This window comes from Nothobranchius furzeri, chromosome 7 (assembly GCF_043380555.1).
Source record: "Nothobranchius furzeri strain GRZ-AD chromosome 7, NfurGRZ-RIMD1, whole genome shotgun sequence".
Lineage (NCBI taxonomy): Eukaryota > Metazoa > Chordata > Actinopteri > Cyprinodontiformes > Nothobranchiidae > Nothobranchius > Nothobranchius furzeri.
In genome coordinates, this window is record NC_091747.1 from 64,915,437 (window position 1) to 64,940,438 (window position 25,002).

Genomic DNA, 25,002 nt, shown 5'->3' on the forward strand with positions numbered 1-25,002 from the left:
GAACTTGCCTAGACAGCTGCGCATGCGCAAGAGCGTTATGTCGTCGGTCGCTGCGAGCCAGTTGTAAACAGAGCAGCATGGTAGAAAGAACGCACGCTAACGCTTGGGTCCACTTCACTAAATGTGATGGGTAACTGGGTGATGATGAAACCAGCGACAACGATCTAAGTGAGACATCCTCATCTTAGTCTGCTCCGGTAGGTAAATAAACTGTTTCAGATAATGTTAGCTTGATATGTTAGCTTCCATTGCCACCGTTGTTATCAGCTAATGGTGCGTTCGCTTTCTCCTCGGAAATTCTAACTTCCCAGTAGGAAAAATCAAATGAAAAAGGACGGTAAAAGGAATGAAGATACACAGTAAATTTAGTTCACAGTAAAGATGTTTGCTTCAGATTAATTATCAGCTTATAAAACTACAAGGACGATGTTAAAATACAAACAGTTGAATGTTATTTATCGTGATATTTATCAAATATTGTTATATATTGAGAAAAATATATATTTAATTATAAAAGAGAATTAAAATAATAAACACTCAAAAGTATCGAAAATTGGTACCGTTAAGTACCGGTATCGATTCGTAGGTACCGGGAATTAGTACCGGATCGATTCAAATGTCAAAGGTACCCATCCCTATATCTGCAGTGATGCGGGCGTTGTACCGGTCTGTCGTGGTGAAGAGAGAGCTGAGTCAGAAGGCAAAGCTCTCGATTTACAGGTGGATCTACGTTCCTACCCTCACCTATGGTCATGAGCTTTGGGTAGAGACTGAAAGAACGAGATCGCGGATACGAGCGGCCAAAATGAGTTTTCTCTGCAGAGCGGCTGGGCTCTCCCTTAGAGATAGGGTGAGAAGCTCGCTCATCCGGGAGGGGCTCGGAGTAGACCCGCTGCTCCTCCACATCGAGAGGAGCCAGTTGAGGTGGCTCGGGCATCTGGTCAGGATGCCTCCTGGACGCCTCCCTGGTGAGGTTTTTTGGCACGTCGAACTGAGAGGAGACCTAAAGGTAGACCCAGGACATGCTGGAGGGACTGTGTCACCTGGCCAGGCAACACCTTGGGATTCCCCCGGAGGAGCTGGCCCAGGTGGCTGGGGAGAGGGAAATCTGGGCCTCTTGACTTAGGCTACTGCCCCCGCGACCTGACTCCTGATAACCGGATGAAAATGGAAGGATAGATGGATGGATGGATGAATTGAACATTGTCAAGCAGAGTCATGAGCTCCACAGTAACACCACGTCATCACCTTCAAGGAACATTGTTTCCTGCTGGGTGAGCTGTTACCATGGAGACCAGTGTAATGCAGATAAACAAACACATATTAGACGTTCAGCTAGAGTATAAAGGCCAGCAATTTTCTACTGAACACTCAAAGTCAAGAACCAAGAAGACATCTTACCTCGTTAAGCTGTCCAATCAGTTAATTAGTAAACCAGCAGCATGGAGGGATCAGGGAGATAACAGTCATCAGCTGATCAGCTCATCAGAACTTATGTCAAACATCATAAATCAGAGACGGTACAGAACCAACCCCTCACATGAGACCCCATTAAAGAACTACATCATGGAAAATCTACTTTTGGAGCTTTTTACCTTGTCATGTTGTTTCCTCGTGAACAATACCCCCCAAAGCTGTTTGTGGCTGCATTCATGCATTTTACTGTCTCAGCTGCAAATTTAGATTTTTATATGCCTGCAAACGCCTAGATGAAAAATAGGTGTGTCACCAGGCCGTGCTCCAGACGTCAGACCGGCGTCAGCTCAGGACAAAACCAGATGAAAGCCCAGGGTTCAAACCTCTGGACTACCAAGGCCAATAGAACAGCAGGTACCTTTTGTTGGGGCGAGCGTGGGCGGAGCTTCACTGAAACAGACCGTTTCATATTCAGGCTGATGAAAATAACTTGTGTTTAAGATAAATGACATCTCGGTAGTGCCAACTATGGCTTCTTCCACTTCATCCAAACACGTCACTTCTGGTCCAAAACAAACTGGTACTGGATTAGAGAAGTAACAACAAGGTTCTAGTCCATCTTAAACCCATTATCTACCTACTCAGGGACCCAGTGGTAGAGTCACCGCCCTCAGACTGGCATATCGGAGTTCAAATCCCAGTCGGGTCAGACCAAAGACTTTCAATATGAGACTCAACGCTTCCCTGTCTGCTTTAAGGGGTTGGATTGGGGGCTAAACCACCAAATTGTTCCAGAGTGTGGCCACAGCTGCAGCTCACCGCTCCCCACAGCGATGGGTCACATGTGCAGATGAATGACACCAGTGTGTGACTAATTGTGACTTTACCTTTATCACCATAACCGGCCTGTTTTGCTTTAATCTCCATCAGAACCAACCCAGTTTGCTTCCAGAGAACAAAACAACAATTAGTTTACATTATTGTAACACTTGGATTTAAAAACCCAACAATGGTACTGAAAAAGTTCTGATCAGGACAGGTTCCCGTAACCAGATCTTTGTAAGGGGAGAAAAGTGTCTCATAAGGTGTGTGTGTGTGTGTGTATCTAGATCGGTGTGTGTGTATCTAGATCGGTTTGTGTGTATCTAGATCGGTGTGTGTGTATCTAGATCGGTGTGTGTGTATCTAGATCCGTGTGTGTGTATCTAGATCGGTGTGTGTGTATCTAGATCGGTGTGTGTGTATCTAGATCGGTGTGTGTGTATCTAGATCGGTGTGTGTGTATCTAGATCCGTGTGTGTGTATCTAGATCAGTGTGTGTGTATCTAGATCAGTGTGTGTGTATCTAGATCAGTGTGTGTGTATCTAGATCAGTGTGTGTGTATCTAGATCAGTGTGTGTGTATCTAGATCGGTGTGTGTGTATCTAGATCGGTGTGTGTGTATCTAGATCGGTGTGTGTGTATCTAGATCGGTGTGTGTGTATCTAGATCCGTGTGTGTGTATCTAGATCCGTGTGTGTGTATCTAGATCCGTGTGTGTGTATCTAGATCGGTCTGTGTGTATCTAGATCCGTGTGTGTGTATCTAGATCGGTGTGTGTGTATCTAGATCGGTGTGTGTGTATCTAGATCGGTGTGTGTGTATCTAGATCGGTGTGTGTGTATCTAGATCGGTGTGTGTGTATCTAGATCGGTGTGTGTGTATCTAGATCGGTGTGTGTGTATCTAGATCGGTGTGTGTGTATCTAGATCGGTGTGTGTGTATCTAGATCCGTGTGTGTGTATCTAGATCGGTGTGTGTGTATCTAGATCGGTGTGTGTGTATCTAGATCGGTGTGTGTGTATCTAGATCGGTGTGTGTGTATCTAGATCGGTGTGTGTGTGTATCTAGATCGGTGTGTGTGTATCTAGATCCGTGTGTGTGTATCTAGATCGGTGTGTGTGTATCTAGATCGGTGTGTGTGTATCTAGATCCGTGTGTGTGTATCTAGATCCGTGTGTGTGTATCTAGATCGGTGTGTGTATCTAGATCGGTGTGTGTGTATCTAGATCGGTGTGTGTGTATCTAGATCGGTGTGTGTGTATCTAGATCGGTGTGTGTGTATCTAGATCGGTGTGTGTGTGTGTATCTAGATCGGTGTGTGTGTGTGATTCTAGATCCGTGTGTGTGTATCTAGATCTGTGTGTGTGTATCTAGATTGGTGTGTGTGTATCTAGATCGGTGGTTGTGTATCTAGATCGGTGTGTGTGTATCTAGATCGGTGTGTGTGTATCTAGATCGGTGTGTGTGTATCCAGATACGTGTGTGTGTATCTAGATCCGTGTGTGTGTATCTAGATCCGTGTGTGTGTATCTAGATCGGTGTGTGTGTATCTAGATCGGTGTGTGTGTATCTAGATCGGTGTGTGTGTGTATCTAGATCGGTGTGTGTGTGTATCTAGATCCGTGTGTGTGTATCTAGATCTGTGTGTGTGTATCTAGATTGGTGTGTGTGTATCTAGATCGGTGTGTGTGTATCTAGATACGTGTGTGTGTATCTAGATCCTTGTGTGTGTATCTAGATACGTGTGTGTGTATCTAGATACGTGTGTGTGTATCTAGATACGTGTGTGTGTATCTAGATCGGTGTGTGTGTATCTAGATCGGTGTGTGTGTATCTAGATCGGTGTGTGTGTATCTAGATCGGTGTGTGTGTATCTAGATCCGTGTGTGTGTATCTAGATCCGTATGTGTGTATCTAGATCGGTGTGTGTGTGTCTAGATCGGTGTGTGTGTATCTAGATCGGTGTGTGTGTATCTAGATCGGTGTGTGTGTATCTAGATCGGTGTGTGTGTGTGTATCTAGATCGGTGTGTGTGTGTGTGTATCTAGATCGGTGTGTGTGTATCTAGATCTGTGTGTGTGTATCTAGATCGGTGTGTGTGTATCTAGATCGGTGTGTGTGTATCTAGATCCGTGTGTGTGTATCTAGATCGGTGTGTGTGTATCTAGATCGGTGTGTGTGTATCTAGATCCTTGTGTGTGTATCTAGATACGTGTGTGTGTATCTAGATACGTGTGTGTGTATCTAGATCGGTGTGTGTGTGTATCTAGATCGGTGTGTGTGTATCTAGATCGGTGTGTGTGTATCTAGATCGGTGTGTGTGTATCTAGATCGGTGTGTGTGTATCTAGATCGGTGTGTGTGTATCTAGATCCGTGTGTGTGTATCTAGATCGGTGTGTGTGTATCTAGATCCGTGTGTGTGTATCTAGATCCGTGTGTGTGTATCTAGATCGGTGTGTGTGTATCTAGATCGGTGTGTGTGTATCTAGATCCGTGTGTGTGTATCTAGATCCGTGTGTGTGTATCTAGATCCGTGTGTGTGTATCTAGATCCGTGTGTGTGTATCTAGATCCGTGTGTGTGTATCTAGATCGGTGTGTGTGTATCTAGATCGGTGTGTGTGTATCTAGATCGGTGTGTGTGTATCTAGATCCGTGTGTGTGTATCTAGATCCGTGTGTGTGTATCTAGATCCGTGTGTGTGTATCTAGATCGGTGTGTGTGTGTATCTAGATCGGTGTGTGTGTATCTAGATCGGTGTGTGTGTATCTAGATCGGTGTGTGTGTATCTAGATCGGTGTGTGTGTATCTAGATCGGTGTGTGTGTATCTAGATCGGTGTGTGTGTATCTAGATCGGTGTGTGTGTATCTAGATCCGTGTGTGTGTATCTAGATCCGTGTGGGTGTATCTAGATCCTTGTGTGTGTATCTAGATCCGTGTGTGTGTATCTAGATCGGTGTGTGTGTATCTAGATCAGTGTGTGTGTATCTAGATCGGTGTGTGTGTATCTAGATCAGTGTGTGTGTATCTAGATCGGTGTGTGTGTCTCTAGATCGGTGTGTGTGTCTCTAGATCGGTGTGTGTCTCTCTAGATCGGTGTGTGTGTATCTAGATCGGTGTGTGTGTATCTAGATCGGTGTGTGTGTATCTAGATCGGTGTGTGTGTGTATCTAGATCGGTGTGTGTGCGTATCTAGACCGGTGTGTGTGTATCTAGATCGGTGTGTGTGTATCTAGATCGGTGTGTGTGTATCTAAATCAGTGTGTGTGTATCTAGATCGGTGTGTGTGTGTGTATCTAGATCCGTGTGTGTGTATCTAGATCCGTGTGTGTGTATCTAGATCGGTGTGTGTGTATCTAGATCGGTGTGTGTGTATCTAGATCCGTGTGTGTGTATCTAGATCGGTGTGTGTGTATCTAGATCGGTGTGTGTGTGTATCTAGATCGGTGTGTGTGTATCTAGATCGGTGTGTGTGTATCTAGATCGGTGTGTGTGTATCTAGATCGGTGTGTGTGTATCTAGATCGGTGTGTGTGTATCTAGATCGGTGTGTGTGTATCTAGATCGGTGTGTGTGCATCTAGAAACGTGTGTGTGTATCTAGATCGGTGTGTGTGTGTGTATCTAGATCCGTGTGTGTGTATCTAGATCCGTGTGTGTGTATCTAGATCGGTGTGTGTGTATCTAGATCGGTGTGTGTGTATCTAGATCGGTGTGTGTGTATCTAGATACGTGTGTGTGTATCTAGATCCGTGTGTGTGTATCTAGATCGGTGTGTGTGTGTATCTAGATCGGTGTGTGCGTATCTAGATCGGTGTGTGTGTATCTAGATCCGTGTGTGTGTATCTAGATCGGTGTGTGTGTATCTAAATCAGTGTGTGTGTATCTAGATCGGTGTGTGTGTATCTAGATCGGTGTGTGTGTATCTAGATCCGTGTGTGTGTATCTAGATCCGTGTGTGTGTCTCTAGATCGGTGTGTGTGTCTCTAGATCGGTGTGTGTGTCTCTAGATCGGTGTGTGTCTCTCTAGATCGGTGTGTGTGTATCTAGATCGGTGTGTGTGTATCTAGATCGGTGTGTGTGTATCTAGATCGGTGTGTGTGTGTATCTAGATCGGTGTGTGTGTATCTAGACCGGTGTGTGTGTATCTAGATCGGTGTGTGTGTATCTAGATCGGTGTGTGTGTATCTAGATCGGTGTGTGTGTATCTAGATCGGTGTGTGTGTATCTAGATCGGTGTGTGTGTGTGTATCTAGATCCGTGTGTGTGTATCTAGATCCGTGTGTGTGTATCTAGATCGGTGTGTGTGTATCTAGATCCGTGTGTGTGTATCTAGATCGGTGTGTGTGTATCTAGATCGGTGTGTGTGTATCTAGATCGGTGTGTGTGTATCTAGATCGGTGTGTGTGTATCTAGATCGGTGTGTGTGTATCTAGAAACGTGTGTGTGTATCTAGATCGGTGTGTGTGTGTGTATCTAGATCCGTGTGTGTGTATCTAGATCCGTGTGTGTGTATCTAGATCCGTGTGTGTGTATCTAGATCGGTGTGTGTGTATCTAGATCGGTGTGTGTGTATCTAGATCGGTGTGTGTGTATCTAGATACGTGTGTGTGTATCTAGATCGGTGTGTGTGTATCTAGATCGGTGTGTGTGTATCTAGATCGGTGTGTGTGTATCTAGATCGGTGTGTGTGTATCTAGATCGGTGTGTGTGTATCTAGATCCGTGTGTGTGTATCTAGATCGGTGTGTGTGTATCTAGAAACGTGTGTGTGTATCTAGATCGGTGTGTGTGTGTGTATCTAGATCCGTGTGTGTGTATCTAGATCCGTGTGTGTGTATCTAGATCCGTGTGTGTGTATCTAGATCCGTGTGTGTGTATCTAGATCGGTGTGTGTGTATCTAGATCGGTGTGTGTGTATCTAGATCGGTGTGTGTGTATCTAGATCGGTGTGTGTGTATCTAGATCGGTGTGTGTGTATCTAGATCGGTGTGTGTGTATCTAGATCGGTGTGTGTGTATCTAGATCGGTGTGTGTGTATCTAGATCGGTGTGTGTGTGTATCTAGACCGGTGTGCGTGTATCTAGATCGGTGTGCGTGTATCTAGATCGGTGTGTGTGTATCTAGATCGGTGTGTGTGTATCTAGATCCGTGTGTGTGTATCTAGATCGGTGTGTGTATCTAGATCGGTGTGTGTATCTAGATCGGTGTGTGTGTATCTAGATCGGTGTGTGTGTATCTAAATCGGTGTGTGTGTATCTAGATCGGTGTGTGTGTATCTAGATCGGTGTGTTTGTATCTAGATCCGTGTGTGTGTATCTAGATCGGTGTGTGTGTATCTAGATCGGTGTGTGTGTATCTAGATCGGTGTGTGTGTATCTAGATCGGTGTGTGTGTATCTAGATCGGTGTGTGTGTGTATCTAGATCGGTGTGTGTGTATCTAGATCCGTGTGTGTGTATCTAGATCGGTGTGTGTGTATCTAGATCGGTGTGTGTGTATCTAGATCCGTGTGTGTGTATCTAGATCCGTGTGTGTGTATCTAGATCGGTGTGTGTATCTAGATCGGTGTGTGTGTATCTAGATCGGTGTGTGTGTATCTAGATCGGTGTGTGTGTATCTAGATCGGTGTGTGTGTATCTAGATCGGTGTGTGTGTGTGTATCTAGATCGGTGTGTGTGTGTGATTCTAGATCCGTGTGTGTGTATCTAGATCTGTGTGTGTGTATCTAGATTGGTGTGTGTGTATCTAGATCGGTGGTTGTGTATCTAGATCGGTGTGTGTGTATCTAGATCGGTGTGTGTGTATCTAGATACGTGTGTGTGTATCTAGATCCGTGTGTGTGTATCTAGATCCGTGTGTGTGTATCTAGATCGGTGTGTGTGTATCTAGATCGGTGTGTGTGTATCTAGATCGGTGTGTGTGTGTATCTAGATCGGTGTGTGTGTGTATCTAGATCCGTGTGTGTGTATCTAGATCGGTGTGTGTGTATCTAGATACGTGTGTGTGTATCTAGATCCTTGTGTGTGTATCTAGATACGTGTGTGTGTATCTAGATACGTGTGTGTGTATCTAGATACGTGTGTGTGTATCTAGATCGGTGTGTGTGTATCTAGATCGGTGTGTGTGTATCTAGATCGGTGTGTGTGTATCTAGATCGGTGTGTGTGTATCTAGATCCGTGTGTGTGTATCTAGATCCGTATGTGTGTATCTAGATCGGTGTGTGTGTATCTAGATCGGTGTGTGTGTATCTAGATCGGTGTGTGTGTATCTAGATCGGTGTGTGTGTATCTAGATCGGTGTGTGTGTGTGTATCTAGATCGGTGTGTGTGTGTGTGTATCTAGATCGGTGTGTGTGTATCTAGATCTGTGTGTGTGTATCTAGATCGGTGTGTGTGTATCTAGATCGGTGTGTGTGTATCTAGATCCGTGTGTGTGTATCTAGATCGGTGTGTGTGTATCTAGATCGGTGTGTGTGTATCTAGATCCTTGTGTGTGTATCTAGATACGTGTGTGTGTATCTAGATACGTGTGTGTGTATCTAGATCGGTGTGTGTGTGTATCTAGATCGGTGTGTGTGTGTATCTAGATCGGTGTGTGTGTATCTAGATCGGTGTGTGTGTATCTAGATCGGTGTGTGTGTATCTAGATCGGTGTGTGTGTATCTAGATCGGTGTGTGTGTATCTAGATCCGTGTGTGTGTATCTAGATCGGTGTGTGTGTATCTAGATCCGTGTGTGTGTATCTAGATCCGTGTGTGTGTATCTAGATCGGTGTGTGTGTATCTAGATCCGTGTGTGTGTATCTAGATCCGTGTGTGTGTATCTAGATCCGTGTGTGTGTATCTAGATCCGTGTGTGTGTATCTAGATCCGTGTGTGTGTATCTAGATCCGTGTGTGTGTATCTAGATCGGTGTGTGTGTATCTAGATCGGTGTGTGTGTATCTAGATCGGTGTGTGTGTATCTAGATCCGTGTGTGTGTATCTAGATCCGTGTGTGTGTATCTAGATCGGTGTGTGTGTGTATCTAGATCGGTGTGTGTGTATCTAGATCGGTGTGTGTGTATCTAGATCGGTGTGTGTGTATCTAGATCGGTGTGTGTGTATCTAGATCGGTGTGTGTGTATCTAGATCGGTGTGTGTGTATCTAGATCGGTGTGTGTGTATCTAGATCGGTGTGTGTGTATCTAGATCCGTGTGGGTGTATCTAGATCCTTGTGTGTGTATCTAGATCCGTGTGTGTGTATCTAGATCGGTGTGTGTGTATCTAGATCAGTGTGTGTGTATCTAGATCGGTGTGTGTGTATCTAGATCAGTGTGTGTGTATCTAGATCGGTGTGTGTGTCTCTAGATCGGTGTGTGTGTCTCTAGATCGGTGTGTGTCTCTCTAGATCGGTGTGTGTGTATCTAGATCGGTGTGTGTGTATCTAGATCGGTGTGTGTGTATCTAGATCGGTGTGTGTGTGTATCTAGATCGGTGTGTGTGCGTATCTAGACCGGTGTGTGTGTATCTAGATCGGTGTGTGTGTATCTAGATCGGTGTGTGTGTATCTAAATCAGTGTGTGTGTATCTAGATCGGTGTGTGTGTGTGTATCTAGATCCGTGTGTGTGTATCTAGATCCGTGTGTGTGTATCTAGATCGGTGTGTGTGTATCTAGATCGGTGTGTGTGTATCTAGATCCGTGTGTGTGTATCTAGATCGGTGTGTGTGTATCTAGATCGGTGTGTGTGTGTATCTAGATCGGTGTGTGTGTATCTAGATCGGTGTGTGTGTATCTAGATCGGTGTGTGTGTATCTAGATCGGTGTGTGTGTATCTAGATCGGTGTGTGTGTATCTAGATCGGTGTGTGTGTATCTAGATCGGTGTGTGTGCATCTAGAAACGTGTGTGTGTATCTAGATCGGTGTGTGTGTGTGTATCTAGATCCGTGTGTGTGTATCTAGATCCGTGTGTGTGTATCTAGATCGGTGTGTGTGTATCTAGATCGGTGTGTGTGTATCTAGATCGGTGTGTGTGTATCTAGATACGTGTGTGTGTATCTAGATCCGTGTGTGTGTATCTAGATCGGTGTGTGTGTGTATCTAGATCGGTGTGTGCGTATCTAGATCGGTGTGTGTGTATCTAGATCCGTGTGTGTGTATCTAGATCGGTGTGTGTGTATCTAAATCAGTGTGTGTGTATCTAGATCGGTGTGTGTGTATCTAGATCGGTGTGTGTGTATCTAGATCCGTGTGTGTGTATCTAGATCCGTGTGTGTGTCTCTAGATCGGTGTGTGTGTCTCTAGATCGGTGTGTGTGTCTCTAGATCGGTGTGTGTCTCTCTAGATCGGTGTGTGTGTATCTAGATCGGTGTGTGTGTATCTAGATCGGTGTGTGTGTGTATCTAGATCGGTGTGTGTGTATCTAGACCGGTGTGTGTGTATCTAGATCGGTGTGTGTGTATCTAGATCGGTGTGTGTGTATCTAGATCGGTGTGTGTGTATCTAGATCGGTGTGTGTGTATCTAGATCGGTGTGTGTGTGTGTATCTAGATCCGTGTGTGTGTATCTAGATCCGTGTGTGTGTATCTAGATCGGTGTGTGTGTATCTAGATCCGTGTGTGTGTATCTAGATCGGTGTGTGTGTATCTAGATCGGTGTGTGTGTATCTAGATCGGTGTGTGTGTATCTAGATCGGTGTGTGTGTATCTAGATCGGTGTGTGTGTATCTAGAAACGTGTGTGTGTATCTAGATCGGTGTGTGTGTGTGTATCTAGATCCGTGTGTGTGTATCTAGATCCGTGTGTGTGTATCTAGATCCGTGTGTGTGTATCTAGATCGGTGTGTGTGTATCTAGATCGGTGTGTGTGTATCTAGATCGGTGTGTGTGTATCTAGATACGTGTGTGTGTATCTAGATCGGTGTGTGTGTATCTAGATCGGTGTGTGTGTATCTAGATCGGTGTGTGTGTATCTAGATCGGTGTGTGTGTATCTAGATCGGTGTGTGTGTATCTAGATCGGTGTGTGTGTATCTAGATCCGTGTGTGTGTATCTAGATCGGTGTGTGTGTATCTAGAAACGTGTGTGTGTATCTAGATCGGTGTGTGTGTGTGTATCTAGATCCGTGTGTGTGTATCTAGATCCGTGTGTGTGTATCTAGATCCGTGTGTGTGTATCTAGATCCGTGTGTGTGTATCTAGATCGGTGTGTGTGTATCTAGATCGGTGTGTGTGTATCTAGATCGGTGTGTGTGTATCTAGATCGGTGTGTGTGTATCTAGATCGGTGTGTGTGTATCTAGATCGGTGTGTGTGTATCTAGATCGGTGTGTGTGTATCTAGATCGGTGTGTGTGTGTATCTAGACCGGTGTGCGTGTATCTAGATCGGTGTGCGTGTATCTAGATCGGTGTGTGTGTATCTAGATCGGTGTGTGTGTATCTAGATCGGTGTGTGTGTATCTAGATCGGTGTGTGTATCTAGATCGGTGTGTGTATCTAGATCGGTGTGTGTGTATCTAGATCGGTGTGTGTGTATCTAAATCGGTGTGTGTGTATCTAGATCGGTGTGTGTGTATCTAGATCGGTGTGTGTGTATCTAGATCGGTGTGTGTGTATCTAGATCGGTGTGTGTGTGTATCTAGATCGGTGTGTGTGTGTGTATCTAGATCCGTGTGTGTGTATCTAGATCCGTGTGTGTGTATCTAGATCGTTGTGTGTGTATCTAGATCGGTGTGTGTGTATCTAGATCGGTGTGTGTGTATCTAGATCGGTGTGTGTGTATCTAGATCGGTGTGTGTATCTAGATCGGTGTGTGTGTATCTAGATCGGTGTGTGTGTATCTAGATCGGTGTGTGTGTATCTAGATCCGTGTGTGTGTATCTAGATCGGTGTGTGTGTATCTAGATCGGTGTGTGTGTGTATCCAGATCGGTGTGTGTGTATCTAGATCGGTATGTGTGTATCTAGATCGGTGTGTGTGTATCTAGATCGGTGTGTGTGTATCTAGATTGGTGTGTGTGTATCTAGATCAGTGTGTGTGTATCTAGATACGTGTGTGTGTATCTAGATCGGTGTGTGTGTGTGTATCTAGATCCGTGTGTGTGTATCTAGATCCGTGTGTGTGTATCTAGATCGGTGTGTGTGTATCTAAATCAGTGTGTTTGTATCTAAATCAGTGTGTGTGTATCTAGATCGGTGTGTGTGTATCTAGATCGGTGTGTGTGTATCTAGATACGTGTGTGTGTATCTAGATCCGTGTGTGTGTATCTAGATCGGTGTGTGTGTATCTAGATCGGTGTGTGTGTTTCTAGATCGGTGTGTGTGTATCTAGATCGGTGTGTGTGTATCTAGATCGGTGTGTGTGTATCTAGATCGGTGTGTGTGTATCTAGATCAGTGTGTGTGTATCTAGATCGGTGTGTGTGTGTATCTAGATCGGTGTGTGTGTGTATCTAGACCGGTGTGTGTGTATCTAGATCGGTGTGTGTGTATCTAGATCGGTGTGTGTGTATCTAGATCGGTGTGTGTGTATCTAGATCGGTGTGTGTGTATCTAGATCGGTGTGTGTGTATCTAGATCGGTGTGTGTGTGTGTATCTAGATCCGTGTGTGTGTATCTAGATCCGTGTGTGTGTATCTAGATCGGTGTGTGTGTATCTAGATCAGTGTGTGTGTATCTAGATCCGTGTGTGTATCTAGGGCCCTGTCCACACGTAGCCGGGGATCTGCCAAAACGTAGATATTTTTCTACGTTTTGGCCTGTCATCCACACGAAAACAGAGTTTTTTCACACGAAAACGGATCTTTTTAAAAACTCCGGCCAAAGTGAAGATCTGAGTTTTCTCCGTTTTGGGTGTCTGCGTGTGGACGGACAAAACCGGAGTTTTAAGGTCCGCAACGTCACTTTCCGCGACATAAAAATGCTGACATCACGTGTGCGACCTGTGTTTACACTAGCCGACAGCATGGAAGCCCTCAGAGCTGCGCTCTGTCACTACCCGATCCATCAACTGTCCAAGCGCTTTTTGCTTGTTTGTTTTTGCAAGCGGAGTTACTGCTCCTAGAGGAAGACCACAGACGAAGGACGGGGTTAAGAACGGGGGAAGTACTGCCGCCTACAGGTCTGGCATGTCCTTAACAACGTATTTGTCCGGGTACGTGTGGACAGAGTTTGTTTTAAAACGAGGTGGTGTGGATGCAAGTTTTGGAGGGGCGGGTTTTAAAAAAAAAATGGCTATGTGTGGACTAGGCCTAGATCTGTGTGTGGGTATCTAGAACCGTGTGTGTATCTAGATCTGTGTGTAGGTACATAGATATCTGCGTGTGGGTATCTAGATCTGTGTGTGGGTTTCTAGAACCGTGTTTGTATCTAGATCTGCGTGTAGGTACATAGATATCTGTGTGTGGGTATCTAGATCTGTGTGTGTGTATCTATGGCCGTGTTCGAGAGGAGCCAGTTCTGCGCAGATTAGACCAGCGGTGATCGGCGAGCGGTGCATGTCGGTTAGATTCGTGTCCGACTTGCTCTGACGTCATGCCTACGTAGGCAACGACAACCTCGTGAGATCAAGGCGGCCGCAGATTTTGGAGCCAGGCGCTGCAGTTGCTCTCCCTCGGCTGCTAAACCTAGAGGATGACGGGAAACTCCTGGCTCTCACCTGATCTAAGATCTGATTGGTTCATATTTTGATCCGAACATCCGGTGGTAGAACATGAAATGTTAGTTGGTCACATGAATTCTGTAAATCATGTTACGTTGATGATGACAACTATATAGGCCATAAAGAGAAATGTGATTTGTGTTCTTTTGTCACGTTTCCTATGAGCACACTGAAGCTACAGCTGCTAACCTTTACTTATTATTACAGTCATGTCTTCATATACAATATATGATATCCACAAGCACGTGAGGATGCTTCAGCTGCTAACAGGCACCAGAATTAAAAATGAAAATTAAACAAGTATGAACGCTAACGCGATATCTTCAGCTATCGTCACCCGCGAGCTACACATGTAGGGATATCTGTCCGACGTAAACGCCGGCTTTCAGCCACGCCCCCTGCTGCTTCCGTCTGCTCTCGTCTGCTTTCCAGGTGAGCCGCAGCTCAACTCGAACACAGCCTATGTGTAGATCTGTCTGTGGGTAGATAGATCTAAGCATGTGTAACTATGTCTGTAACTTGTGTTTACATTTTCATGTGCAACTTCAGCTCCTACACGAAATCATTAAACACACACAAACACACACACACACACACACACACACACACACACATCTTTGAGATTTTTTTCTCCCATATCTTGACTCAAAGACTTTACGTTCCTGCACCTCCCGGTTCGGATCAGAATACTGTCCTGGGTCCACTGGTGTGGACGGAAACACACAGAGACACTCTGGGTTGTGAGCGGTTCCCAGCCTCATGCTTAAGCAGACAGAAGGACGGACAGAACTCTTCAGCTCTAACTTTCCACAAATGGAGGGAAAAACACTCTGAGTGTGTGTTCAGTATGTATAATGGATCAGCCCTCAGGGCTGGCCTTGAGCAGGAACCACACACACACACACACACACACACACACACACACACACACACACACACACACACACACACACACACACACATCCTCTCTCTCTCTCTCTAATATGGACATACATTATAGATTATCCCTCAAGGTAATGGGCCAAACCTGGGATGCTTGCGTGTGTGTGTGTGTGTGTGTGTGTGTGTGTGTGTGTGTGTGTGTGTGTGTGTGTGTGTGTGTTTGTCTGTGAATGTGTGCTTTCAAGTAAGTGACATCCATTAGTAGGGTTCTAGTGATGAAGCTGGGTTAACACACACACACACACACACACACACACACACACACACACACACACACACACACACACACACACACACACACACACACCTGTAGTTATATGTCTGTGTGGACCCTCCTTTTGACTTCTATTCATTTTAGTGACTCCACTGAGCCCGTCTCTAACCAGTGAGGTTCTATTACTAACCTAACGTAACCCTAACCTAAACTAAAACGTTTTTCACACCATAGCCCTAAAGTTTTAGGGTGGACCAGCAGAATGCCCCCACAATGTAAAATGTCCTCACAGCACAGGTTAGAGTAAATATCTGTCCACTTAACTCTATATAAACAAGTATACACACACACACACCTCATCCATCCTATGGATGGGTCAGCTGATGACCCGAGCACATAGATGAGCGGGTCATTGTTTTGGTGACTTTCTGTCAGGTGATTGGCTTAAATGATCACATGACCACCTATGGGTCCTGAAGAGGACTCCAGCCCAGTGCACGTGTCCTCGACCTCTACGGGCCATTCTTAATCTTTTTGATAACAACAACAGACTGATCACACTGCAGTGACACCAGAACCCTCCAAGCATCAGCAAACATCATAAGAACTTAGTTTACTGGCCTGGGACCTCCCACTGGACATGGTTCTGGTTCTGAGCCCGTTTCTTTTCCTAAACCAGAACCCTGGTTCTATATAAAGCAGTAAGTCTACAGCCCACCTATCAGCATCAGGGTCAATGTGTGTGTGTGTGTGTGTGTGTGTGTGTGTGTGTGTGTGTGTGTGTGTGTGTGTGTGTGTGTGTGTAATTTGACATGGTCCTATGATTGTAAAAGCCTGAGACACAAACGATGATGAAAATAAGATTTTTCTGGTTGGGTCCTGTAGGGGGCGGTGTTTAGAAACTCGGCAAAACTCACGGATAAAAAGTGACTTTAAAATAAACATTGATGACGGAGGATACGCATACTGCACTCTTCCGTTAACTTGCTTTTAGGCTGGACACACGTCCCGCTCAACAGGCAGCGTGCTAGTTTGTCTCTGAAAGTCAGAGCAAGACAAACCAACATGTCTGAAAGCCTGGATGTATCATCAGAGCAGGCTCAATGTGCTTGTGAGTGCACCACAGCACAAAACAGGGTTAGCTGAAAAGATGATCTGTAGAGCATTTACAGTAATCGTGTATGTAATGATCATGTGACTTTCACATCTGGGTGAGCCTGGACTGGGTCGGGTCGGCTCATCCCAGCGCGGCCAGGTTTTGTTCACACAGCCTTCTCAGGCACAAGGAGGTCTCTGAGGATGTGGGCGGGACAAGCGTTTGTGGTGTCCTCCTTAATTTAGTAAACAACGGCAGCCCTGAGCAGTTTTGCTGTAAGAGACTCTGATATGAAGCACACAGCTTCCTGTTGTCCCACTGAGAAGTTTGTGTTCTCCTCACACTGCTGCAGCTGGAGCAGTGTGAGGAGATGTTTACTTCACTGCATCCAGACGGATGATGAATCACACGCGTGGGAAGCCACCGCTGGCTGATTCTAGCTCCCACTGGTGGGGGCATTACTCTGTGCATGTGGTCTTACCTCGTATTCCTCCTTGAAGCCGTAGCCCTCTGCACACTTCATCTGAGTGATGTGCTGCAGCAGGTCAGCAACCCTGATGGCTGGGTGGAGCTGACCAGTCTGGTAGGGCAGTGCCTCTCGCTCCGCCTCCCGCTGCTTATAGTGGGACTGGACCAGACTGCTGGTTTCACTGGTCATGGTGTGGCTGTCGTCTGCAGAAAGAACAGAGGGAATTGGAAATGGTTGAGACACTAGATGGATTTCAAGACATGATAAAGTCATGACAGACTGGACCAGGCTCATTTAGAAAGAAGACTCAGGACTCAAAGAAGAAGTTAAATACAGTCCAAGAGCTCACACACACAGGCGCCCTGGATCTTCTCTGATTAATATGAAAGAAAACCCCACAAACGAATGAGGGTTCTGGTTCATTCTGAACAGACTCGACAGTTTAGGACTAAATTTGGATTGAACTCAAGGATGTATGTTTGAGTAGTACCAGATGTACTGTACAGCCTCAAACGATCAGAGACCAGAGTCCTACCCAGTCACCCTGATGCCTCAGACTGACAGTTCAATTCAGTTCAATTCAATTCAATTCAACTTTATTTATAAAGCGCCAAATCACGACCAGAGTCGTCTCAAGGCACTTCACATAATAAACATTCTAATTCAGTTCAGTTCATTAAGCCAATCAGAAATAATGTTTCCTATATAAGGAACCCAGCAAATTGCATCGAGTCACTGACTAGTGTCAGAGACTATACAGCAATCCTCATACTAAGCAAGCATGCAGCGACAGTGGAGAGGAAAACTCCCTTTTAACAGGAAGAAACCTCCAGAGAATCCTGGCTCAGTATAAGCAGCCATCCTCCACTCTGAAGCCTCAGACTACCAGAATCCTACCCAACACCGGATACTGGATGAACATCACGTCACCGCTCCAGCAGACGAGAACTCATGAAGTAGGAAGCCGATACTGTCAGGTAAAGCTGGTGAATAGTCTTTACCTGATACAGTCCCTTCGAGGGTTTGTAAACCCTCTGAGGCACTTTACAACAAACAGTCATTTACCCACGCACACACATTCACACGCCTCTGGTAAGTCTGTTATCACCAACCTGTTTCCCAAAGCTCGCACCTCCTTCGGCTGCTCCTCATTCCAGTTTGCTGCTTCCAGCGACTGGAACGAGCTGCAGAACCACGGAAGCTCCCTGCCTACATCCCATTATCTACCTTCAATAATTCATGGTGATCAATAGTTTCTGATCAGTGTTCCTGCTTCTGAGTATGAAAGACGTATTCAGGTCTGTTCCGACCGCTCGTACGTGTTATACATGAGAACAGCCCTCCATCTTTGTGTCCACCTGTTCGTCTCACCTGTCTCTCTGTGGTGTAAAGCTAACTGTGTCTGCTGCCTCTGGGCCAGATCCTCGCTGGACATGAGAACGAGTTCTCAGACCACTCATCTGGATAAATAACTAACATCATATATGACACCACACACTCGTTATACAGAGACAACACCAAGATCCAGAAGACATGGACCATTATATCAACAGTTATGGGAGTGTATGGCGAGTTTAAAATCCTTTGACATAAATAAAGTTCTTTTAAAGAGTACAACATAATGTCTCCCCGTAATTTTGTGGTCTTGCGAGTCCAACTACACGGACAGCGGCTGAACTGTTCCATGCCTGACAGGCTTCTGGTGTGGACCGATGTGCCGAGGAGCATGCACGTAAACTACGCTGCTGCCGTAATGTGCCACAGTTGCACCCGGTGTGAAGTGGGGGCTTGACTACTCGAGTCTTGCAAGATTCACCCTAAATTCCTGTACTGCTAGGGTCCTTCCACCCAGTGGTTCCAGACGACCACAGTCCCGTCACGTGGCCCTGCTCTATCAGCCTGGAAGGACATTCAGAGCAGCTGAAGCCTCAGAACGTAAAGCAGACTGTTTAACTGTAAGAAAACACCAGGAACATTATCAGCAAGGTTCCAGTTCAAGAGATCAGATGATCCATCCACTTGAACGAATCCACCTGGTTCTACGTTCGCTTATGTTTCCAGGAGCTGGGGTTTACACACCAAACACTGGGGTTGTCCTATTTAGGTGCAGAAGAAGTTTTAATTTCCCCAAATTCTCCAACAGACGAACCCTTAATGTTCACCATTCCAACTGAAAGTATTTCTACTTCTAACTGGGCAAACCGGAGTAATGTAATAATGATACTGTACAGAGTCTGTCCAAAGCAATCCAGAGTGACCGGCCTGACAAATAATGAGACATGGTCTGCTTTCAGGCCTACGAGAGTCTTACAGCAGAAATAAATGACATCACATGACTGAAGAGAGAATGATGATGGCGTCCGTTCCCTCCAAAGCAACCGATTTAAGAATCTGCCAGTCAACACCTTCAGTCACAGTTTGTCTACTGACCAACACAGACCAAATGCTGGTCTGGACCGAAACCAATCACTGGTCCAGATCCAGACCAGTTCCAGAACAGCAAGACTGAAGTTGTCGGTCAGGATCAGTGGGCCACAGGACTGGTCCAGTTAGACCAGTGTGCTGATTAACAATAGTAACTAAGAGCTGCAGTTAGAACATCTGAACGTTCAAAGTCCTGGAAAAGAACAAGTTTCTTTGTTAAGAAATAGTTTGAACTGGACCTCTGACCTTAAAGGTCGATACACCATCACTCTTTCATGAACATTTGAGCAAATGCATGGCAGACTGATCCTCCACTACACTCTCTAGCTCTGCTCTTATTGGCTAGACTTGGGGCTGACTCACCAATCAGAAATTCTCTTTCTAAAAAGCCCAACCAGTCATGGTGAGGACATGGGTGATGTGATGGAGGCAGTGGTCTGTGACCAGATGGATGTGAAACAAACATCAACCAATCAGAAGGGAAATGCTTGAACCTGATTGGTTCACGGTGAAATGGTGGGAGGGTCTAGAACTGTGATGCCATACTTTCACAGAGAAAAAAATGAGTTCTTGTCACTTTAGTTGATGACATTGGAGTGGTGGTGGGTGTGGCTCCATGCTCAGCAGTGACAGACACCCTGAAACATAGGCCCCTCCCCTTTAACCCCAAATGTAACCACTTACCATTAATGGGCACTACATAGGGAAAGATAGAAGAGAAGAAGAAGAAAAAGAAGAAGAGAAACGAGATAAGCAACAACTTTAGCTTTAGCGTGGAACTAAGCTAGTGAACTGTTAGCACAATGCTAGCATGAGTCAAACTGATGTAGCGCTATTGTCCACTCTATGCTAACCGGGACATATGAGTTTAGGTCCTGGTTTCCTTTTCTTAGGCGTCCAGTGTGTTTTATGGAGCTGTGGTAATGGTAGACTCTAGTTTGTCACAGATTTAACCCAAAAATACACTTTTATATATAACAAGGAAACAAATACCAGACCTTCCTGTTTCCTTCCTGTTAGACAGTACAGAGATGGTTTGACTGCACCCTGCTTACATCGAGGCTCTACGTGTTGTTGGAGCACCTCCATCCACACAAGCTGAATTAGATGGTGAGTCAACTACCAGTCAGTCTGAAGCTGCGTTCAAGAGGCACGCTGTGGTGGAATATCAGGTTGCCTGATGAACGCGCCATGGCGAGTCGCGAGCATTGCACCATGGTGCCACCAAGCTTGAGAGGAGAGCTACTGCTACACAAATGGGGAATGTCCACCAAGCCCTGGCTAGCAACAATAATGAAAATTAAATCAAATACGGGGAGATTACTTTTCATTTGTAAACAGAATCTGCTGAGGCGGCAAATTGGATCGATGCAGAGATCCAGGAGCTTCTGGCCTTTAGAGCTGAAGCTCCTCACATCAGCAGAGTTCAAAGGGACTGTGAGGGACATCCACCGTTTGGAGGAAGGAGCGTGGCTTCAATGGGGATGAAGAACGAGTTACGTCTAAGCTACGAGGAAGTCTGAGGCAGTGCCAAGGCCACCCCCTCACCCCTTTGTACCCCACTGTTTAAACTACCGGGGCTCCCTGGTGCCGCCTCTGCTTCGTGGAAAAGTGGCGCCATTGTTCTTTGAAACAGGCTTGAGACGAATGAGTGTGAGTGAAGTGCAAACAAATGCCCAAAGAGTTTTTCTGACATGAGGAGAAACTCTGCTGGATTGGGTGTGGGCTGTTCCGGGTTTAGAAAAGCGTTGATGGGTTGATGCAGGAGGACACGTTTGTTCTGGTTAGAGACGTTCTTCGTCGCTGGGCTTTAGTCGTAACGCGTGACTACGTCTCGTTCTCCTGCTGCCTTCCTGGGCCAGGTCACGCTCGAAAATCATCTCTACCTTCTGAGCCACGGGTGCTGAAGCAATTCCTGGGTCTGATGACATCATTGGTGGGTGTGGTTAGTGGCCACTGACACTGAGCTAAATGGAGCTAATGTATTCATGTGTTTCTCTAAATCCTGAGGGAGAAGTAGTGAAAGCTGACCGAGTTGAGTTCAGTCTAATGAAGGAAATCAACCCATAATCTGTGTTTGGATCAGCGTTCTGCTGATTTTACACTTCCTGGTACAACTTAGAGTTCCACAAACATCTAAGACTTTGGGGTGGTCACAGTAAAGACTTCCTGCCTCCTATGGTGCCATTTTTGTGTTTGTTTATGCGTTCCTTCCCCTGTCCACATGTGCACGATGTGTCCATGCAGAGGTCGGAGGTCACAGACAGACAACAAAACACGCAGGAATGTTGTGGATGTGTGGATGGAGTGAAGCCCAAGGTCGCGGTTGAGAAACAAACCAAACCAGATAAACAACAAATAATCAACAGGCTGCCGAGCAAAACTAATAAACACACAACACAATCATCCATGAAAGACGATAAAACATTAGTTCAAAAACAAAAGCATGACAGGAATTAGCATCACAATAAAATCAGTGTCACTAATTAAAGCTGCAGGAACCATAAAACAACCTAAATAATCTAAAAACGATGAATGGACGTGAAACCTTCAGGTAACAAAACTTCAAACAGCTGAAGAAGAAGCAAGCAGTGATGGATGGAAGCCAGAGTCTCTCTGTCTGTCTGTTGCTTTCACCTGTCTCTCCTGCCCTTCCAGGCTCTACCTGTCTAGCTCTCATCTGTCCATTAAGCACTTCCTGCCTGTCTACCTGCACAGCTGAGACCATCTGTTCAACAAAGTAAACAAAGGAGATGATCTCACCCAGGATGGCGGTTGGAACGAAGGGATCTGCTCCCAGGAGAAGAGGAGAGGCGGGAAACAAAGAGGAAAGACAAAGAAGAGAAAGTGCACCTTAGACCTGCTGCACCAAAATCTTCACAGAGCTGGAAAAACATCTGCTGAACGTCAGAGGAACGGCATCTGAACTTCACGCAGACGTAGGATGAACATCTACTGAATCAGGAGGGAACGTTTTGCTATGTGAGCTGAGTTCTTGTAACATGTTCGCTGTAGGACGTCCTCAGGTCTCAGACCAGAAAGGTTTCCGTCTAAAACCCACCTGCTGTGAAGTCCAGGCTCAAGACCCTCCCCTTAAGGTTAGCTTTTATCTAAATATTTATTATAGCTTCATTTCTCGTTTTACACGATTATATTTTAGCACCATTTCATTATTTAATATTATTATTTGACAGTCCACATGATATTATCTATTATCATTTTCTTACTTTAGTCATTTATATTAGCTCTTCTATTTTCATATTTGTACTCATTTTAATCCAGTGTTTCCTCTGTAGGGGCCCTCTGCCCCGGGGGCGCTGGTCGACTGTAGCTTCCTGGGCGCTTTACAGGTAGTGTTTAAGTGGAGGTGGGGGTCTATGCCCCCCCTCCACTGAGCACCCTGACTTAAGAGTGGAGGACCTGATGCTGCCGGGGCAGACGGCTCCTCTGATGGCGTTTCCTTGCCTTACCTTACTTGGCTCATCTGGACTCAGCCTAATATAATTTTTACTTGTGTGTGTGTGTGTGTGTGTGTGTGTGTGTGTGTGTGTGTGTGTGTGTGTGTGTGTGTAGGTGTGTGTGTGTAGGTGTGTGTGTGTGTAGGTGTGTGTGTGTGTGTGTGTGTGTGTGTGTGTGTGTAGGGGTGTGTGTGTGTGTGTGTGTGTGTAGGTGTGTGTGTGTGTGTGTGTATGTGTGTAGGTGTGTGTGTGTGTGTGTGTGTAGGTGTGTGTGTGTGTGTGTGTAGGTGTGTGTGTGTGTGTGTGTGTGTGTGTAGGTGTGTGTGTGTGTGTGTAGGTGTGTGTGTGTGTGTGTAGGTGTGTGTGTGTGTGTGTGTGTGTGTGTGTGTGTGTGTGTGTGTGTGTGTGTGTGTAGGGGTGTGTGTGTGTGTGTGTGTGTATGTGTGTAGGTGTGTGTGTGTGTGTGTGTGTAGGTGTGTGTGTGTGTGTGTAGGTGTGTGTGTGTGTGTGTGTAGGTGTGTGTGTGTGTGTGTGTGTGTGTGTGTAGGTGTGTGTGTGTGTGTGTGTATGTGTGTGTGTGTGTAGGTGTGTGTGTGTGTGTGTGTGTGTGTGTGTGTGTGTGTGTGTGTGTGTGTAGGTGTGTGTGTGTGTGCGCGCGTGTGTGTGCGTGTGTGTGTGTGTAGGTGTGTGTGTGTGTGTGTGTGTGTGTGTGTGTGTAGGTGTGTGTGTGTGTGTGTGTGTGTGTGTGCGCGCGCGCGTGTGTGTGTGTGTGTAGGTGTGTGTGTGTGTGCGTACATATGGCTTTTAATGATTTTAATCTGTTATGGGAAGTTGGGGTAATTGTAATTCTGTAAAGCACTTTGCTTGAAAAGCTCTTTATAAATAAAATCTGATTGGTTGACTGATTAGTTGCATTTCCCCCAACTTTAGCGTAAATAACGTTAGGAGCCTGAACCGTACGTTCTGCTGCCGTCACACGTGGATGATGCAACGCTTCTCTTCTCTGTTCCTAGGACAGCGATGCTTTCTCACAGCTCTTCGGGATTGGTTTATAGCAAATACAACCATTTAAAAACAGGTGAAAAATAAAACTACTGACAACAGCACCACCTGCAGGACACCGGTCTCTGAGTCACTTTATCTCCTGGGCGTGTCTGAGGGAGCTTCGTCACAAGTCGGGTGGGTTTTGATTCTTCTCTATGGTCTGAGACCTGGGGATGTTCTAAAACGTGCTCCATGTTCTCAGCCTCAGCTCCCGCTGTCCTTTACCCGACCACTACGGACCGAAGATGGAGCTGTGGCTGCTGTTTTAATCACTCACACTGAAGTGAATAACGGTTTGATTGAAAACAGTCCAAACATTCGTAGCATTTACAGTTTCAGTTCATTTTAGAAATATGAATGCGGGTCCTGTCTCACGGGAGTGTGTGTGTGTGTGTGTGTGTGTGTGTGTGTTACCTGGGTAATAGGACTTGGGAACGGTGGTGCTGATGGTGTTGGTCTTCAGGGTGAAGGAGGAGGGAGACGACACAGCTGCACAGGGACACACATGACACCTTTGACCTTCCTTGATATTTGAATCCGTGATGAACATGAAACAAATGAAACTGAATCCAGAAAACACACTTTTCCTCTGATGCAGCAACACAAGCTTCACGAGTCCAGACAGGAAATGGGAGGACCAATAGGAAGGAGGCCAGGCAGCTGGAGGAGGAGGAAACCTGAGGGAAGGTCAGCTCCTCGCTCCTCTACATCTCCAACACTCCGGTACTACACGATTCAGACATTCCTCCTGTTCTGACCAAGACCCACACCTTATCCATCTCCTCATGTCCACTCCATTGTGTCTGCTTCGTTCTCTCACCTGTATCTTATCATCTAGTTTATAATGTCAGGAAACAAATGCACCCACCTCTATGACATGAGAGGTTTAAGCAGAGCACGATGGTGAGATGGACATGAGACAGAAGACGTGAGAATAAAGTGGTAAAAGAAGAACAACGTCCCTTCATCTGTGCTTTTACTGAAACCACGAGAAGATTTGATCCAAACATGAGTTCAGTTTGGTTTCACATGGTCTTGTCTGAAGTCCAGCTTCCTCACGTCTCCCTCGTTTCTACCAACCACCATTTGTTATTTCCATCATGTCATCTTGTAAGCTCAGCTCTATCTTTACAGCCCTTTCACACAGGGGTAGGAACAACACCTGCCAGGTAACAGGTAACCGCAGCATTAGCAAGGAGTTGAAGGGTTTTTAAATGAATTTGATGAGAGACAGAGACAGTTCTGTTCACCTTACGGTCCAGTCTGAGAGCCACATTCTGCTTCATCCTCATACTGGCTTACGCTGCATTCTTACAGGGTGCAATGAAGAGGCATCAGCCCCGTGTGCACCTCCCGGTTAGGGTTAGGGTTGCTCGACTGAACAGACTTCATTTGGTGAAAACAAGAATAATCATGAGCGGCCCAGGATTAGATGTTCCCCCGTAAAGCCCGCAGTACCGTGCTTTAGTGGAGGATAGACCT

At 45.8% G+C, this 25,002-nt stretch overlaps 1 protein-coding gene across 1 annotated transcript in view; it reads right to left on the reverse strand.

Moving 5' to 3' along the window:
- LOC107373288 (receptor-type tyrosine-protein phosphatase mu) overlaps positions 1 to 25,002 on the reverse strand; it is a gene marked incomplete in the record, with an annotated part of 175,322 nt that overhangs the window by 39,301 nt on the left and 111,019 nt on the right. Inside the window, 3 exon segments of the mRNA XM_070553545.1 lie at positions 16,607 to 16,797; positions 21,782 to 21,808; positions 23,935 to 24,009. Coding sequence (XP_070409646.1) covers positions 16,607 to 16,797; positions 21,782 to 21,808; positions 23,935 to 24,009 — 293 coding nt within the window.